Source organism: Drosophila albomicans, chromosome 3 (genome assembly GCF_009650485.2).
Source record: "Drosophila albomicans strain 15112-1751.03 chromosome 3, ASM965048v2, whole genome shotgun sequence".
In the NCBI taxonomy this organism is placed as follows: domain Eukaryota; kingdom Metazoa; phylum Arthropoda; class Insecta; order Diptera; family Drosophilidae; genus Drosophila; species Drosophila albomicans.
The window spans coordinates 7,815,186-7,834,273 of NC_047629.2; the positions used below are offsets into that span (position 1 = coordinate 7,815,186).

The 19,088-nt window shown below is 36.8% G+C and overlaps 1 protein-coding gene across 7 annotated transcripts in view; it reads right to left on the reverse strand.

The window, feature by feature from the left end:
* Positions 1 to 9,451: 9,451 nt before the first annotated feature.
* The window catches only part of LOC117567771 (nephrin), a 77,702-nt gene continuing 68,065 nt past the window's right edge, over positions 9,452 to 19,088 (reverse strand). For 5 of the 7 annotated variants that reach the window (XM_034247967.2, XM_034247965.2, XM_052004230.1 and 2 more), the window contains 3 exons: positions 16,258 to 16,407; positions 12,780 to 13,133; positions 9,452 to 10,871 (listed from right to left, as the gene is read on the reverse strand). In XM_034247967.2, the coding sequence (XP_034103858.1) occupies positions 10,761 to 10,871; positions 12,780 to 13,133; positions 16,258 to 16,407 (615 nt within the window). In that variant the 3' untranslated portion in view covers positions 9,452 to 10,760. Of the gene's footprint in view, positions 10,872 to 12,779; positions 13,134 to 16,116; positions 16,408 to 19,088 lie in introns of all 7 variants that reach the window. The other 2 variants (XM_034247970.2, XM_034247968.2) reach the window with 2 other exon arrangements.

Sequence of the window (19,088 nt, forward strand, 5' to 3'; positions counted from 1 at the left end):
GAGAAATGCACACAGGTAAATCAATAAGTTCAATGAAAATGCTTAGCACAATAAAGAAAAGCTTGCAGCCATAATAATTATTGTCTTTCATATGATATGAATCAAAAGGGAAATATACATGTAATATGGCACGAATACACAAATCTAATTCCACAACATCTTAGATTTGAGTATAATTATTTTACGCACATTCGTAGAATGTGTATTGAAATGACGAACTTGATTTGAATTGCAATTTATAATTTGACAAATGCAATAACGCATGAAATGTGAAAGTAAACTGCATCTGCCGTGTTCTATATTTAATGTGCAATGAATGAAATAATTGAGGCAACCGCAAATTGTATTTGACACCTTAAATTCTTACGTATTTCCAGTCGACTGTAATTATGTCTAGCATGTGTCTTTGAAGTCTCCTCTCTCCCTCTCTCTATTGCTTTCTTTGTCTCTTTTCGTAACATCTCCTATTCTCTCTCAGTTCTTGTGGGCACCTTCATTTTCCAAGCCTGCAATGACACTAACTTCAAATCAGCGACATTTTCTTGAAATTTCATTTCATTTCGTGTCGTTTGGCTTGCCAACAATTCAATTTATATGTTGTCTTTGTGCGATGGCTTTTAAGATGGGCGACGAGCACACACACACACGTGCATACACACTTATACATACACCTGGTGGTTCTAGTTTTTAGCTCTGTGTAGCGTTCTATGTACGAGTAAGCGACAATTTGTGTTAGTGCAAATTTAATGCCGAAACGTGCAGAGGCAGAACACAGGTAAGAGCCCAGCATAGGTTTGAGCATCGGGCCAAAAACCGCAACCCAGTGAGTGTCTCTCTCTCTCTCTCTCTTCCTCTCTCTATCCCCTTTTCTCTGCTCTTACTCACACTCTCAAACACTTACGTTTCGCCTCTCGCTCTGTGTCTGTGTGACGATGTTGGCTTGGTTTTTGGTTTCACACATGCTTATACATGCATGCACCAAGCAATCGCAAGCCAAACAAGCAGACGCGATTGATAGACTAGCAGATACCCAGCAATGCAAAGGAGGAAAGATATTATATACATTTATTATATTATTGTATTATTATTTGAATTCATTTTTATATATTATAATATTTTTGAAATATTCCAGCAACAAGTTGTAGCAACTTTATCCCTGTTTTTAACAGTACAGGGTATTAAAAAACACAGTTGAGTGCAAAACCAAAGTGCAGGCGATGCCAGTGGGCGAGGCTGGTTGGCTGACTTGGCAAAGTTAACTTTTGCCACGACAAAGTGACATATTAGCGTAGTCAACTTTACAAAGCACACAAACACACACTCAAGCATTGCGCACAGCAGAGAGCTGAGAGCGAGGAGTGAAAATCTAAAACTCTCGAATACCTTAAGAGCTTGAAATGCACTTAAGGGTTAATTTTGTCGAGCTTAAACTTTCACAAATTGTAGGCATATCCTCGCATTTCCCCCCCGCTAACTAACTAACTAAAGCGATTTAGGCCATGTCCAAAAAGCGAAATCAAAAACCAATTAGTGCTGCTGCTGGCCATCAAAAAGTTAGCTCCTACTACAATTGGCACACCCATTCAGAGTATTTTTGAGCTTTATAATTTGCCATTGCTCTCGTTACGCATACGCAGCGTGGGCCAGTTCAAAATTTCGCATTCGCTTTCAACCGCATGGAGAATAAGAGTTCAGAACAAGATCGAATATTTTATGCAAATTTTCATAATTGCGAAAACATTTTCGTTTTGGCTAATTATAGAGTCAAGACAACGACAACACAAGCTGTAATTTTGCGCGGCTAACACAACTTAACTGTTGCTGGCACTTCAAGTTCGCCAAATTACAGAGGAGTCGACGATTAATTAGCCATTTAAAGCCAACTCCGTTAAAGGCCAAAACTCTATTTAAATCTTCTTATGTATTTTTAGACATCTGATGAATTAAATTAAGCATCTTAAGCAGCTCTTTTGACGAATTAATCTTACCAAATGGAGTGGGAAAATTTAATATCAATTCAATTAGAATAGCATTTATTGTATTGGTGGCAATCTTTTATAAGTATGTGTATTCATTATACCCGCAACCCAAAGAGTATATTCAGACTTTGTGTCTGTAGAATACTCTATTCAATCTATTTTGTATATTTTTAGAGTAATACCGCACAGTTTTGTATTTATTATAAATGGGTAGCGGGTATCTCACAGTCAAGCAGCCTTGAATATTCTTTTCTTACTTGTTTTTCGATGCGTCAATGCATTGTTTATTAACAGAGTGGAAAAAACCCTAATTAAATTTGAATAATAATAATTGGCAGATACTATGTATGTAAATGCAAATGTAGTTATTTGATTTGTGTAGTCAACCGCAATGTCTGGTTAGCTGGACCTCATCTCCTCATGACCTGCCAGTTATTGTTTCGAGTGCGTTTACGATTACGACTGCGAGTATGTGTGAAATGTGAAAACGATGCGCAATTTATTAATTATGAAGCACTTTTAATAAACCAAATTACAAATATTACAATGCGCCATTTCACCTTCGTGAAATTTAATATTATTCATGCTAAAACGCGAGTTATGTTTATTAGTTTTCCATCAAGCGTTAAGCAGAAAAAATAACCACAACAACAAAATAATAATAAATGCAATTTGCATTTATTTACAATATAATCAGTCAGAGAGCTGCTGCGGCTACCGTTTTGTCGGTCCGCAGGTTTGTTATAGGCATTCAATCAAAATAATGAAAATGCCAAATGAATTTTATAGAACAAATTAGCCAATTGACTGACAATATAATGACTACTATGTGGTGTGGAGACTGTCAGGAAAGTTTTAATAATAACCACGCAGACAAGCAAACTAATTTAAATGTTGTACAAAAGTGATAATTATGGTAATATAAATAACAATTAGTAATTTAGATTTAATGAAGTGTTATTTGACTAGTTTCATTAAAAAGAAATAAATGTGAAAAAAACTCAATTTAAATTAAATTTATACAAGAGATCAATGGGAGCTTCCATACAGTTTTTGTCTTCAAAAGAATAATCTATTCTTCTCGATTATTCTATAATGAATGCAGAAATATGAATTACTCATAAACTAATCATTTGAATAGCAGCTGCTATTAATCAATCCAGCATTAGTTTTATGTATTTTATTGGTCTGCAACTTAAATGCTTAAATGCTGTAAGTAAATATGTGAATGAGCAGTTAATCTTCAAACACATTTGTTCAACCCAGACTCCTTTCGTATACTTTCGTCGCACACGTGTTGTGAGCTTTATTTCATTTGTGTTCACTCGCATGTTTATAAATTGCCATCTCTTTGGGAACCTAATCATCGCACCCCAAACACTGCGTGAATATCCCTGTTCGCACGCAAAAGATGTAAAAAATTCAACATAAATTAAAAGGGCCACATTAGTTAGTTTTCTTTTTCTTTTTTTCTGTTGTGTGTGTGTGTCAGAGAGACACAAAGAACTGTCAATGGCAATTCCTGGGAGAGAAGGAAACCTCGTCACATGCCACCCGCATCTTTACGATTTATTTACGATTTAAATCCGCGTAAGCAGAGAGCAAGAACAATCCCGATTCCAAAAACCCAAATCCGAAGTTGAGTGCGCGCCTAATGCGCATTGAATAAAGGTACTAAAAAAATAATTTGCAAACTGTGGGGCACATACCCTCGTGTGTGTGTGTGTATGTGTGGGTGTATGATATGGGGCATAAAAGGGCAACCCAAAACGGGACTCCACAGCTCCGTATTACCGTTCGTCGCTTTTCAAATTTTATGTTGTAAGAGCATTACGTATACGCAGTGCGTGTTATATTCACTTCCGGTTGCCGGCGTGCGTTCGAGCTTCGTTCGGTCCATGTTTAATGTTGTTTTGACGCCGCCATATTAACCGGAAAGTGTGGATCAGAAGCCGGGCCATGAGCAGGAACAGAAGCAGGGCGGGGTGACCGGAGCTAAAAGACAGGAAATGTGCACCGCCAGGTACTTTCTATGTAAATGTGCGTCACATTTGTCTCTCGTCCTTACTTAACCCTTTTTTTCGGTTCGGTATCCCAAATATTTATGGCTGCCGGCGCTGCGCATATGTTTGCCTCACGGCAAACGACGCCTGGCAATTTATTTAACCTTTGAATGTTGTTTGCTGCCTGCTGCCTGCTGCGTGTGTCACAAAGGTGTTGCCTCCCAAAATGTATGTGGCCCCCATTCCCATTCTTCTCTTTCCCATCTTTGATTGTCAGTGCGTGTGTGCACGTGTCCGTGTGTCGAAGTGTGTGTGTGTGTGCAGTCGTATTAAAATGGATTTGTTTGCATGAAATTTGCGTAGATTTGTTGCACATTATATGCTGCCTTGTGGCTGACTGTTTATTTAACTGGCAATTCAGTTTTGCGGTGCCTAAAAGCATCAACGTCCTTCTGCGTGGTGTGCTTTTCAAATCAGTTTGTGGTTGTCAGACAAATCAACAATACTGTAAATGCTTAGCAAAAATATACCAACGAATATATTTCTATTCAGAGACAAAAGTTCAATTAACCAGTATCTAATATAAATGATCGATTCTTGTTATTAAATATACTATTTCAAATTAAAGTAACTTTTCTTATGGTATATTTAAGCAATTTTCTTAAATTTTTGAGTTTGCTTTGGCTAATAATGTGTTTGGTTAGAAAACACGCCACACTCAAAATATTTTTAATGGAAATCGAGGAAACGCAGTACTGATTTAGATTATTATTTAATTATATTGATATTACGTTTATATTTGATGAATTAGAAAGCAAATAATACAGTCAAAATGTATCAAACAATCTTGACACAACTCAGCGACGCCTTTCTTTCTCTAGGTTATATTTTTCGATTGATCAGAATGGCTGCGTTATACGATTTGCAGGTCAATCAATAATAATTATTTGTTGTCGATTGCTTAATATATTTATCGCTTAATATTACACATTTTCACTTACAAATAGGTGAGTTCTTTTGTTTATGTTTTATACAGAATTTAGCAACTTTCGTATCTACATATTATTATGGTAATTTTTCTCTCAAATATTTTTATAATATCAAACACATTCACCCAAACGTGAACTTCACATGAACTCCCTTAAATGAATATAAGCTTTGGTGCAAATAAGTTTTTCCTATGTTGTTATATGTAGTACTCTTTTTTTTTTTTGCTATACTGGTTCACAAATTAACATTTAAAAAAAAATATCAAAACACAATTTCATATAGAAACAGGAGTTGGAATAATGTTGATCTATCTTTTATTTTAAATTTAAATTTGTTTTATATATTTTTATTTTCTTCTAACTGTCTCTAACAAATAGATCATTTTGTGTTTATTTAATAATTGATAAGTATGTATGATTAGAGAACTACAGTTCTAAAAATATGTTTAATGAATAAATTTTCTGGACCTTTTATTATTTATTAGCTATTAATGATTTTAATTTTGATGACAAGTTTAATGACCTCTTATGGTCTCATATTATTTCCTAGCACTTACCTTACCAGGATAGTCAATCCTGTGCTTAACCTTTTCTTATTAAAGATCTGGTCAGTTGAGCTGGGCAGCCTCAATTTCATTTTATTTTCGCGCACTTCTGCCCTTTTTATTTACAATAAATTGTACAAAACGGTCGGCGAGTGACCAAACTGGCCGAACAATAAAAGCAGCTACATTAATCTTGTCTGGTGGCAGCAGACGCGAGTCGGATGGAGTTGGAGTTGTAGATGGAGATGGAGGGGGAGGGTGGAGGATGCACCCTTTTGGCTCAACTGCTTGCCAATTTCCGCTTGCAATGCTGTGCATTTCCGGATGGCGTTTGTCCAATTGCCCCTGTTCTCTTTCTCTGTCCCTGTCCACTGTCAGCTGCACCCCCCTCTTGACTATCTCAATGTGCTGGGGCGATGAAATTGCTTAAATGTAAATAAATCAGAGTGGTAAGAAAATTTCAGTGGTCAACTCGCAATGGTTCGCATTGTTGTTGTTGTCGTTGTCGTTGCCGTCGTCGTTCTCGTGGTCGTGGTCGCTGTTGTTGTCGTTTCAGTTGTAAGTGTTGGCTTATAAATCAGCCAGCTGCAGTGTGCTCAACAGAATGGCTGACAGACATCGAGTCAGACATGTGAATGGACAGAGAGCGCAGCAAAGGACATGAGAACACCATGAAGTCGCATTAATGGCGGCTTAAGTGTGCAGAGACAAAAAAAGAAGGAAGAAATGCGCTTAATTGCATGACGTTTATTTTTTATATTTCAGACACTTTCGAGCCGTTTTATTAGCCCGACAATCGCATAAATCACACAGCGGCATGCGCGAGCAGCCAAAAGTCGTTTGTCATTTTTAACAATCAATTAAAAGCAAATGTTGCATAAATACATGAAAACTTTTGCCAATGCGCTCTAACAATTACACAATTGTAAACGAACTCTGTTTGCCATTTATCATCGTTAGATTCAACCAAAGCAAAGCCAGACAGAGAGAGAGAGAGAGAGAACAATTGTAATTCGTCTAATAAAAATCAACCACAAAATGCAACTGCAACTGCATTGAACGGCGGCTGCTCAAATCGTACTTTTGTACTTTTATTGAACCAAAGAAAAAGTATTCTGATGACTATTGCAGAGTAGCATGCATTCTATATCGTTCATTAAAAATCTTCACTTGTCTACAAGATAATTGACGAACTAACATATTATTGAGTATATTTCTGAGGGTCAGTGAACGTCCGGAAAATATGAATGAAACCACAAAAAAATTTGCATTGCTAATTTAATTATTTTTCCATTAAAATACGTATACGCAGAGAGTCCATTTTTAATAAATTATTTATTTTTATACCAGCTGCCCACAGTGTAGAAGGGTATTATAACTTTGTGCCTACGGGAAATTTATGTTGCAGGCGGAAAGAGGCATCTCCGATCCTATAATCTGGTATACTTCATATGTTTATGTTTTAAACGTAGTAGTTATTTAATATACTATTTACAACCTTTGGTATATTTTAAGAATAATATCTGATTGATTTGCCTTTATTCAAAATGCGTAGTAGTTCAACAATATACCAAGTTCACCATTCGGCTTATCAGTTAGTATATTTTCGGTATATTTACGTAGTTTTAAGAGTGGTTCATCAATATACCAAATACACCCTTAGGCTTATCAGTTATTTTCGGTATATTCATATGGTTTATTTTAAGAATAATACCGCACAGCTTAGCTCTTATTAAAACTGTGTATCGGGTATCTCACAGTTGAGTAGACTCATCTCTATCTTTCTTGTTATTTTGGTGCTTTTCACGGAAAAGCGGAAAGGGTCAACTGCAGCAATTGTTCATTCCCTTCTGGACGTCGATTTTGCGATAGGTATAAAAATTGTATTGTTCTGCACTTTATATTTTGTTGCCATAAAAACGGAAAAATATTTCAGCACTTTGAGTGTGTGTGTGTGTGTGTGTGCGAGTATGATTCGGGCGAGGTCATAAAACCTGAATAAAAATCACATTGCAATTCATTTGAAATATTTATTTGTGATTTAGAATACAATTGAATGCTATTTTTATGTCATCAGGCTCGTTTGCTCGTTCGGAATAATAGAATAGAATAATAAATAAAAATTTCTAGAGAGAGAATGTGATACTTTTATCTCGCTTAATTGCCTCTTGATTGATGACGCTTAAGGCAACACTAGCAGCGACAGCAACAACAACAACGATGCTATACAGACGACGGCCTTTTAATTTATAATTTATGTAGCGAATTTTGATTAATTAATTTCCATTTAGCGTGGCGTGTTACATTCCATTCGTCGTCGACGTTGCCGTCGTCGTTCTCTATGCTGCGGCATCCTGTGGTCTGCGGCTTTACCTTTTGACATGTGACCGAATTAATTTGATTTTGCTGCCATGCTTGCGGTTGCTTGAGGCGTAAGTGCTGGAATTCATATCGTGTGCCAAATATTTGCATCTATCCCATGGCTTTTAGCTTGTCCTGTTTACCTTTTGGCATATCTTGCCATCTATGGACTACGAACTGCCAAACGAACCAAAATTTACAAGTCATCGACGCTGTGCTGCGTCGTGCGAAATTTGCATAATTTGCTTTCCATGTAGGCTCAGCACAGGTCATAAATGATGTCTCTGATATGGCCCAGAGGCTGCAGGAGTTACAGGAGCTGCAGGAGCTAGCATAGTCCTGTCTCCTGTCTGCACCTGGTAGTTTCTGCCGCTGCTGTTGTCCCTCTGGCAAACGCCACTATCCTTCTGTTTAGTTGAGTCCTCCTCCTCGACTGTTTGCACTGCTTAAGCGAAAATGGTGTTAAGTGCTTTCGCATACAAAATTTACATGGCTGACAATTTTTGAACGATGTATCGGCAACGTTGTTGTCGTTGTCGTTTGTAGGTTGTCGTTGCTCGTTGCTGGTTGCTGGTTGACGTTGTCGTTGTCGCTGTACTTGTTCTCATTGTTGTACTTGTTGTCATTGTGGTCGTGTCGCTCAGCTTGACTTCCGTTTCCGTGTGTTTGTACACGCGCCCTGTCAATATTTGGCGTTTGCAACAAGGCACACGCCAAACAGACACACTCACACACACACACACGTTACACCCACACATTCAGATGGGCACACATAAGAAGCACACTCAAGGCACACTAACAACGCCCATTGGGCGTTTGGCACCGCCCACAGTTAGCAAAATGTTTGTGGACATCAAATTGCAGCGTTCCGCCGCTGATGTCCCGAAAATGTTTGTCATCGACAGCTGTGCTCAGCTCGGTTCAAATTGCAGGTCAATGAACCTCTCCCAAAAAGGTGTAACAACAAGGAAAAAGAAGGAATTAAAATATCAAGTTTTAATATTTTTTAATATTACATTTTATTTAATTACATTTATTAAAATAAAATTGCAAAACATTGAACCCCGAAATAACGAATGAATTTCAATATTGTATGAAATTTATTAACTATTTATTTAATTATTACAAACAAACTTCAGGTCAATGAACACCCTGAATATGTAATCACAACTAGCAAATACGATGAAAAAAATTAATATTCATTTATTAACTATTTTTAATGTATTATTAGGAAAAATTATTAAAATTATCATAATAAAATATTTGTTAATAATAGTTTTTTTTAATTAAATATGTAAACTATTTTTCGTATTTTATTACAATCAAATTGCACGTCAGTGAACCGCAAAAAAGGTAAAACGAATGGGAGTCATAATGCAGTATTTATAATAATAATTATTATTAAATTAAATTTGTTAACTATTTTTTTTATCTTAATGAAATGAAATTCCAGGTTAATAAACTCCTAAAATAAAGTGTATATACCAGGAAAAACAATGAATAAAAATGCTGAGTTTTTATATTTTTTAATAATACATTTTATTAAATTAAATTTATTAACTATTTTTTTGTATTTTATTATATAAATTTTGGCTTAACTCTAAGTACATCTCTTTCAAGAATGCATTTCAGTTAAATATTTTACATGCAGTTGCTTATATTCGTATTAATTTCAGTATTTACCATTTATTGTTAGTATTTATGTGTTTAAGAGTTAAGTGTAGATTTTAGATTTCCCATTGCCCTTTATTTTCATTTTTCACTTTTGTTTTTTTATTTGTTTTCACCCACTTGGAAGATTTCCTTCGCCTGTGTGTGTTACGTATAAAATGCAATCATTGCGTTGCTAAATTGAATTAATTTCTGTTAAGTTAACCATTTATTATTAAGTTCACTTATTTGAGCTTGCTTTTAAATTCTTTATGTGTGTGTGTGTTTTTGTTTTTCTAACTTTTTTCTTAACGTGTATGTAAACAAATCTGGTAATTACATTTCCGTTTCGCTATGCTAAGTGAGCCTTAGGATTAGACGAATTTGATTTATTTGTAATAAATTGTATTTATGCCTTAAGATCAAGCTAAATGTTAATGTCCTTTGGGGGTTTTCGTTTTACTTATAAACACAAACATAAATTAACAACAATAATCAATTTCATATTCATTTCCACTCTTTCTCTCTATTACACTTTCCCCTTTCCACTCATTTCTCACTTTTAATTAGCTAAAAGTTTCTAGATTCTGACGCTTAAAGCTGTTATTTAAAAATACATTAACAATTCATTCCAGTGTTCACATCGTACAGCTAAGGTAATTATCATTTAAATAGATTGAATATTAATTAGAGCTCTAAATGGTAAGTATTCAATTTTTTTTACACGGGTGCTTAAAATTAATGGAAAATTTCTTCATAGTTTTCTCAGTGTGTTTTTCGTTTTCCTCTCTGCGTTTAGTTCGCATTCCTTAAACATTTCACTTTGCATAGTTTATTATTTGAAATTCTATACATTATTTTGCGCATTTTTCATCGTTTTCGTTTTCGTTTTTTGCTGCTTTAAAAAGTGCTAGACATTTCTTCAGTGCGCAATGTTTTCATTTTATGCTTCCCACCCCGCCCCTGTTTTGCCTTTAACCTGTTCATCTGTTCATCATCTAATTCCCCCTAAATGCTTTGGCGACAGTTTGATTTCAGATTTAAATTCTTTCCGCGCACATCACATAACTTATAGTCAATTTTCACTAGGTTTTGTCCAATCTCAATCCCCTATCGCCTTTTCTTTCCTCTGAATCGTTCACTTTATTATTAGTATTTTTGGTTTTATTTTGTTTTCTTTCGGTTTTGATTTGTTTCTGGCTTATAACATTGGCTCTACTTTTTCATTTAGCGTCAAAATCGCGTTCCCGTTCCATGATTGCGGTCCTGGGTAATGAGCACTTCTTCGCCATTCAGTTGATGATGCAGCTCCTCGGGCACGGTCTTTAAAAGCTGTGGCTTGGCCTGTCCGAATGAGACGAAAAAAAGTAAACGGGAAATGAGAAAACAATTTATGAGATGGCAACTACGACGAGTTTCTTAAATTGTCTTTCATTACGCAATATAAAATATAGAATACCCTTGCTATAATAATAAATAACAAATCCATAGAGAACGAGTATTGTACGCACACAATGACAAGTTGCTAGCAATAAAAGCGACGAAATAAAAAAGGAAAATGCTAAAATGGTAAAATGCGAAATGCGAAATGTGAAATGGAATAACAGACAGCTAAGTGGCGTGGGCCATGGCCGAGAACATGAAACAGTAAAGAGCTCTGCTTTAAAATTAACGAGGCGCGCATTATTTGAGTACCCGGAGCTATTACGAATTCGCATTACCCGCGAATGCGTCTCATCGCTGGTCTGCACTAGGAAGGGAAAGCCAGTTGGCTGTCTGGCTGACTAGGATAACGGGGCGAATGCGTGTTATTTGGTTGCGCTCGCTGTACCGCTGTGCCAAATCTAACCATTTGCTGGTCGCCAACTCCCCAGGCAACACCGCAACAGTCACATACAGCTGCCAGTTCCAGATCCAGTTCCAGCTGCGAAATCCCTTCTTCGTCTACATCCCAATCGGGTGCTGGTTTTGGTTTTTGGTTGTGTTTTTTTTTTTTTCGTTAGCTTTGTACGCCTTGCTGCCTTTTGGCTTGCATTTTTCAAAACCTCACGGGACACACACACAGACACATAGACACATAGGGAAGAGTAGAGCAACAACTCATCCAGCGTTGAAGAAAAAGCCAATGGCAGAGCGCAAAAAAAAAAACATTTTAAATTCAGTTGCTGTTGTTGGTCTCTTTTTGCGGGCCATAATAATTGCAATCATTAGAGTCAAAAGTTGCCACACCGCAGTGTCCTTTAGCATGAAACTGTTGCAGAAAAAACGCATTCCCGAGAATGGGAGCGATGGAGACGGATACGGAGTCAGAGACAGAGACAGCGACAGAGTGCAAGTTCGTGTAATGCGAATTTTCAGGCAGCATTCAGGCAGGCAGGCAAGAAATAAGGACAATGCAATGGCAGCGACAGTGTCTGAGCCTGCAGCAGTCGCCAGGACGAGAGCTATGCGCTTCGCCAAATGTACACATAATGGCATATTTATAGAGCAAATGACAGAGACAATGAGAGTGACAGAGACAGAAGAGAACAACCACACAGCAAGCGACGATTGTTTTTTATATTTTTTTTTTTATTTTTATTATACTGCGGCTGTCATTTTTATGCACATTGCGAGGTCATTTACCGCTTTGAACTTTATCCGTTAAATTTGAGTTGTATATTTAAACTATTAAGGATCAAGTGGTGCTTGAAATAAAAGTTTAACTGGCAGACTTCTAATTTGATAACTGATTAAAGCAATATTAAAATGAACTATCTATTGATTGCATAATCAGCTTAAGCTGCTTAATTATGTCCAGCTTCAAAGCTAAATAATTGTTTGCAAATCTTTTGCGATTAAGCTAATTATCACTTTATTTCATAGATGAATGTTAGGTAAAGTGTTGAAGGTAAGTACTCGACACATAACGCATATTATTCAACAATCCCTTGAGTAGTTATCAGACCAACCGCAAAAATCCATTTTCTGCCCCAGTGGCTGCAATTTATATTAAAAGCACAAAGGATATTCGGCACAACGGGCTGGATGTTGCCCAAGATAAATGTTTGCCACCACTTTCGACCACCACACCCACAAGTCCACTTTGCATATTGATGCTTTTAACGTTTTGGACATTAAGCGACGACTTGCCTTCGCTGGTCTGCGTCTGCTGCTATCAACATGCAGCAGCCAGCAACCAGCAACCAAGCAACGACTTTTTGGCAACATTGGACCCAACGTGAACTAGAAGTACATCAAACTGACACTTACCACATCGCTGCCATAAAGGCCCATTCCAACTCCCATGCCAACGTTAACGCCAACGATGCTTCCGTTTCCGCCGGTTGTCGCTGCCTGCTGCTGCTGCTGATGCTGCTGCTGCTGGACGGGCCCATTGCCAGCCGCTGCTGCTGCTGCCGAAGATGTGGCCACCAGGCCCATGCACGTCACTGGCTGCAGCAACCCATCGCCAGTGGTGACCACGCTGTGCGCAAATATGGGAGGCGGCGGCGTCGGCGAGAAGGTGGCCAATTGTGATGGATGGGACATGGTGACACCGGTGATGGTGCTGTTCGTTCCGAACATGGGACTCGTTGAGTACATTGGATGATGTGCCAAATCGATCTATACATGTGGGCGATGTGAACACAGAGCGAGAGAAAGAGAGTGAAGGAGAAAGAGAGAGAGAGAGCGAGAAGGTGAGGGAAGTGTAATGAATTATATGTCCAATATTGTGAGCATGTTTAGATGTTGAGTTTTCACAATTTTCATCGTTAATTAGCTAACTAGGGCTATTTTTAAAATATAATTGATAGTATTTAAAAAATGACTAAGTAAAGAATTGCCTATTAAATGTTCTAAATATAAATTCAGCTTTATTGAATATTTAATATGGGGAATAAAAAATTGTTTAAAATGAAGAATTCTTGAGTTTTCTTAATAAAAAATACATTTTTATACTCAGTCAAACAAAATATTCAATATGGAAAAAGTAAATTGTAAAAATGAAAGTTAACTATTGATTTAAAAAACAATAAATACATTTTTATACCAACTACTTAAGAGTCTTTTACCCTTATTATTAGAACTTTGTGTGAAGAAGGCCCCATAAAGCAAATACGTTCTTTATATGTTATCTATCTATCTATTTTCTCACTTGTTAACTAACTCCTTTTGCGAACAGGAGTATTTTCACAATTTTTAAAAACAAATGCATATGATTTACTTTAATTTGAGTATAGCAATATGTTACATGTGTTGGTATATTGGTTGTTCACATACATTTTTGTGTTTTCATCTAGTAAGATTTGCTATATACTGCTGTTTACAGTATATACTAAATACTATTTATACTACACCTAACTTGTGTGTATTTATGAATTAATTTGAATAGCTTGTTGTGCAACCCTCGCTGGCCGTGTGGCCCTAATTACAGTGGCTGCTTTGTTGACTTACACACTCAAATTAATATATTCGCTATGTTCATGTTTTCTGGGTGGGGAATGGGAGTGTGGAAGAGGAAGCGACTATTTATGATTGTGTGGAAGCTCTTGTATCTGCCTGAACTCGTAAGTATGTGTGCATATGTGTGTGTGCGTACGCCTGTGTGGCTGCCCAATGTATATTAAAGCCACCGCCAACAAGGTGGTTGGTTCCGCCACTTTTGTTATTGTAATTGTTGTTGATGTTAGTTTTATGCTGCTGCTGTTGTTGTTGTTGTTGTAGTGGTTGTTGGTGTTAGATAGTTTCCACTGCTGCGCTTGATGCTTATTTAGCAGACGCGTTCCTCTCCCTTTTGCCCGGCAAAATAATAATTGCCCATTGGGGAGAACGCGAATGTGTGTGTGTGAGTGTGTGTTACTTGTCCAAATATTTGTGTGTGTGAGGGGCGCAGAGTATTTATAACGCTTACCCACAAATGTGTGTGGAAATGTTCGGTCAGAATTTATGTTGTTATCTTAATGCTCTCAACGTGCTTTTAATGAAATTAATTTTCAACGTTAAATAAATTAAAAATGACTGCTGCAGATCGCAGTCAAAACACCAACGAACGCCAATAATTAAATGAATAATATACAAATTAAACTCGAATAATACGCAAAGTGAACTCATCAGTTGAAAATGTAAATGTTTGTTAATATCCTGGAATAATTTCAAACTTTTTGTGCTCATGAAACTAACATTAAAAGTTTTCGTTTTCTAATTGCATTTTCTCTTTATCAAACACTAAAATGAAATTGGCCTGTCGTAAATATTCCCTTTTGTTCAATAGAAAAGTCAAAGCTGATTAAATTATTCATTGCAGGCATCTCCCACTCCATTTGTAAACCCAACAAGCAACTAAAAAAAAAACATACACACACTCTGCCACAAAGCACAGTTTGAAAACTTGGGGAAGCAAAACAACAACAACAAAATAAAACACAATACAAGTACAACAAGAACAACTACAGGAACACAAAGTACAAATATAATCGAATTAAAATAATTGCCATAAAAATGTGCAGCAGCAAACTGAAAACAGAAAGCTGCAAACTGAAATCAACGGCAAACATTTTTGCCTGCTGGTCAGAGAATCAGAAAACTGTGTCGTGTACGAGTACAACTTTTCGATAAATGACAACAAAGCCATACAATGTCATTAGGTAAATGGTTGCCATGGCTGCTGCTGCTGGTGCTGCATTCCTGCTGGTTGTATGTTATTATTGTTGTTCAGTTCTGTTCTGTTCTGTGTTCCCATAAAAGTTGTTTGCTGTGGGCACATCCAGCATAGAATGGCAGCCATAGCAACCCACATACACATCCACACACTGCTTAAGTGCATTTTAAGCGCAGAGGCGATTCGAATAAATCCATGTATTCACAACTACAAATGTCCGAACATAACTCAAGTCATTACAATAATTGTTGAAATCAAAGCAAACCACAGGTAAAGAGCCACAGAAGCAGGCGCCATTGAATGGTCTACATGAACTTCTCCAAGGGTGAATTTTAATTGAAATCCTTAACCCAGGCTGTGAATATCTAGTAGAAAACTCACATGAACTTCGTCTTTCGCGTCACATTATCAACTCAATGGAAAACACTTTTCATTTGGGTACTCGAATTGCAATGGTTTGTAAAGTATTTCAAATTGCGTATACGCCCTGTTGGTGTCAATTGCATGTGCCTAGTGCATTGCAGTATTCAAGTTTGTAGTCTCAATGGACTACCCTGCGTATGCGTAATGTAAGGTTTAGTTTTCTTTTTTCCTGCTGTCAATGAAAGACGAATAATGGACTTGCAATTTCAATGCTTGTTTTCTGTGCCTGTGTCAGTGTGTGTATGTGTGTGTGCAACACAGACTTCAGTTTATAGTTTTGTCAGCTGCAAATGAGTTATGGATTTGGAGAGAAATTGATTTTGCACCCAGGCTCGGAGATGCAATTAAAAATCTTGGAGCTGCAATGGCCATAAATAAAGTGCAACACACATTCAACAAATGCAATAACAACAAAAGATTTTTATTAAAGCAACAGATACAACTGTAAAATGAAATTAAAACACACAAACAAAAAATGAACATAAACTAAACAGCACAGCTACGGTAATAAGAAGCCAGCTACACACGCGTCCCATAGCCCTGCATGAAGAGACCTGCACCGGTGCCGCCCACATTATCGACCACAGCGCCGGCCACATAGCTGCTGCCGGACGCCGTGGCCGCCTGCCAGTCAGCCAAAATATCATCATCCATCATAACATTTACCTGGGAGTAGATGTTTGGCTCGGCTCGCTTCAGTTCCGATTGCCTTGGACGTCCCAAGGTGGCGCTGCAATAGGGCGTTAAGCGCTGGACGCCGACGCCGACGGCGCTGCCCACCAGTGGGGCTGCCAACTCGCTGTAGCTGAGCTCAGTCTGTTTGAACGAGATAGATAGTGAGAGAGACAGAGTGAGAATGAGAGATAGTGAGTGAGATAGATTGTTGAGTCAATCACTTTCAGTTCGTTGCGTAACTGCGAAGTTGCCAGTTGAGCAAGAGCTGTGTCTTTAAATCTACCATAGCTAAGTACTCGACTAAATTATATTTTATATTATTATCTCCGCTCTTTCTCTTAATACTTTCATAAAAAGTAACATACAATTAAATATGTTAAATTGCATTTTAAGTAGATATAATTATGGCTTAAACAAGAGCTCTCTTAATTTTGACATTACTTTTTAAGAAGAATTGGGATTATTAAATCAGGCTTTAAATTAATTTTTAGTTCTGTATTTTTCTTAACGTTAAGATGAACCAATCGCTGTTTTATAATATTATTAAAGTACTGAATTAACACGACATTTTGGAAGGTGGATTTAATGCATAGTTGAAATATTATTTTACGCTTACCTATGTTTTGAGTAAGATATCTCTTTAGATTTTGCTTATTAAATCAAAATTTGCATTAACTTACGTTTTATTATATATCTTGTAGAAATTTTATGACACTAAAATACTTGCACAAAGTATTTCGAAATGTTGGTTTAAATAGTTAAATAATTATAACTATTTTAAATAATACTTTAAAAACACTTTTTCCCTTGCTCAAGAGTTGTCTTTAAACACAAATAAGCTTATTAAATCGGACTTTCCTAACTAAATCTGAAAATTCGCATTTGTTTTTCGCTATTTTCTCACACCTCAGCATGTTTTGCTGTCGTAGGCATTTCCACGCCCACTGTCTTTGTGCCTTGTGTACTGTGCTCACATGCAACGCCTGTTTTTAATGTGTCTGCATGCCCCCAATAGTTCTCCCACATCCCCTTCTTCTCCAATCCACTGCACTCCACTCTTTCTCTTTCACTTGGCAAACCCTCTTGAAGCAAGCACTTCCAGTTAGCAGCTGCAGTCGAGTCGAGCTGCAGCGCACACTTGCCGTTTATTGCATTTTGAGTTTGCCAGCTACCGACAACAACAACCACAACAACAACAGCAACAATGAGAGCAAGATTCACATACACACACAGATACAGCGGAAGCGGAATAGAAAATACGCGGATCCTTTGCTAGGTTTTGCTCCTTAGCGATGTTTCAGCTCTGGCCCTGGTTTCGGTTGCTCCTGTCCGCCTGCAACTTATTTTTATTAAATTCGCAAATGGAAAATTTATATTGCTACAGCTGCTGCTGCTGCTGCTACTCGTTGGTTGTCTGCTGCTTTCCATTGCTGTTGCTGCTGTTAGTGGGCGTCGCATACACACAGAAAATTTCTACTTAAATGATTTTCAAATTATGTTGGTTTTGCTGTTGCAAGTGCTGCTGCTGCTGTTGCTGTGGCTGCCACATTGCCACGCCTCGTTTTACGCTCGTTGTTTTCTATTTATCTGCGCGACCTTCACCGATTTAACCCGCAAAGCTTTTTTGTCTGGCATTCTTTTAGAATTTACACTCAATGCTAACATGCTTGTTTCTCCTCTGCTTGTTGTAGGTGTTTCCTCTAGAATCGCATTAGGAGCGCAAAAAACTTTAGTTTGAATAGTTGATATTCGCTTTGAAATTAAAATTCAAGGCTCTTAGCTGTTAACTAATTGTTTTGGTCTGATATGCAAAATGTTTATTGTTTTATTTATCATTAAGCAGTTGATACACTAAATAATTTGTTTGAATTAACAGAGATTTGAATATACTTTTCGCTTTATGATAACAATTTTCTCAGTCATATACAACAAATTTTATCCGTTTAAGAGGGGTGTCAACTTAAGAGTAATAAATGCTGTGAAAGCTAATTGAAACCAAACCAAAGTGTTCGCTAATGGCAATATCCGGCTTACGGTGATGTTCGATAATATTTCTTATTTAAAACTTTAAAATAGAAACTTTTTATACGCACAGTAAGTCCGCGTATAAGAGTATTATAACTTTGCACCAACAACAATTGCACGTTAGATGGAATGAGGCTATGAAATGTAATTTTACTGCTACATTATTGTATGTTTTGGACTTTATATTATGTTTAATGTAATGTAATGTAATAGTACTCGTGTATCAATATAGCCTTATCATAATTTAGTATTTTTTATATTAATTTCCTATGTTTTAACAAAAATTTCGCTCTGATTGTAACATCTTTACTTTTTGAAAACACTAATTCACTTGGAGGTTCTTTTTTTAAATAATTAAATACTTAATTACTACCATTTTCTTAATTCCTGAGATTTGGCTTGTATAAGTTATTTAGAAATACATTTCTATGACAAATATCGCTCACTTCAATAGGGTTCCAGCTGCTTTGGCTGGCAATCTGGTATATTTTCACCACCATGTTATATTTTGAAAGTAGTACTTCATTAATATACCAAATATGGCCTTCGGTATATTTTAATATGTATACGTATATCATTTTATATATTTTAAGAATAAAACCGAACTCTTTACGGGTATCTCACAGTCGAGCACACTCGATTGTAGCTTTCTCACTTCTTTTTCATACGTTTATCAGTTGCTGAATTAAATAAACTTTCTTGTTAATTTACTGGACATCGCATATCTTTTTCTGGTTTTGGTTTATTTGGCTAACCGGTAAACACCAGCAAAAGCACCCATCAATTGCGGCTTAAAT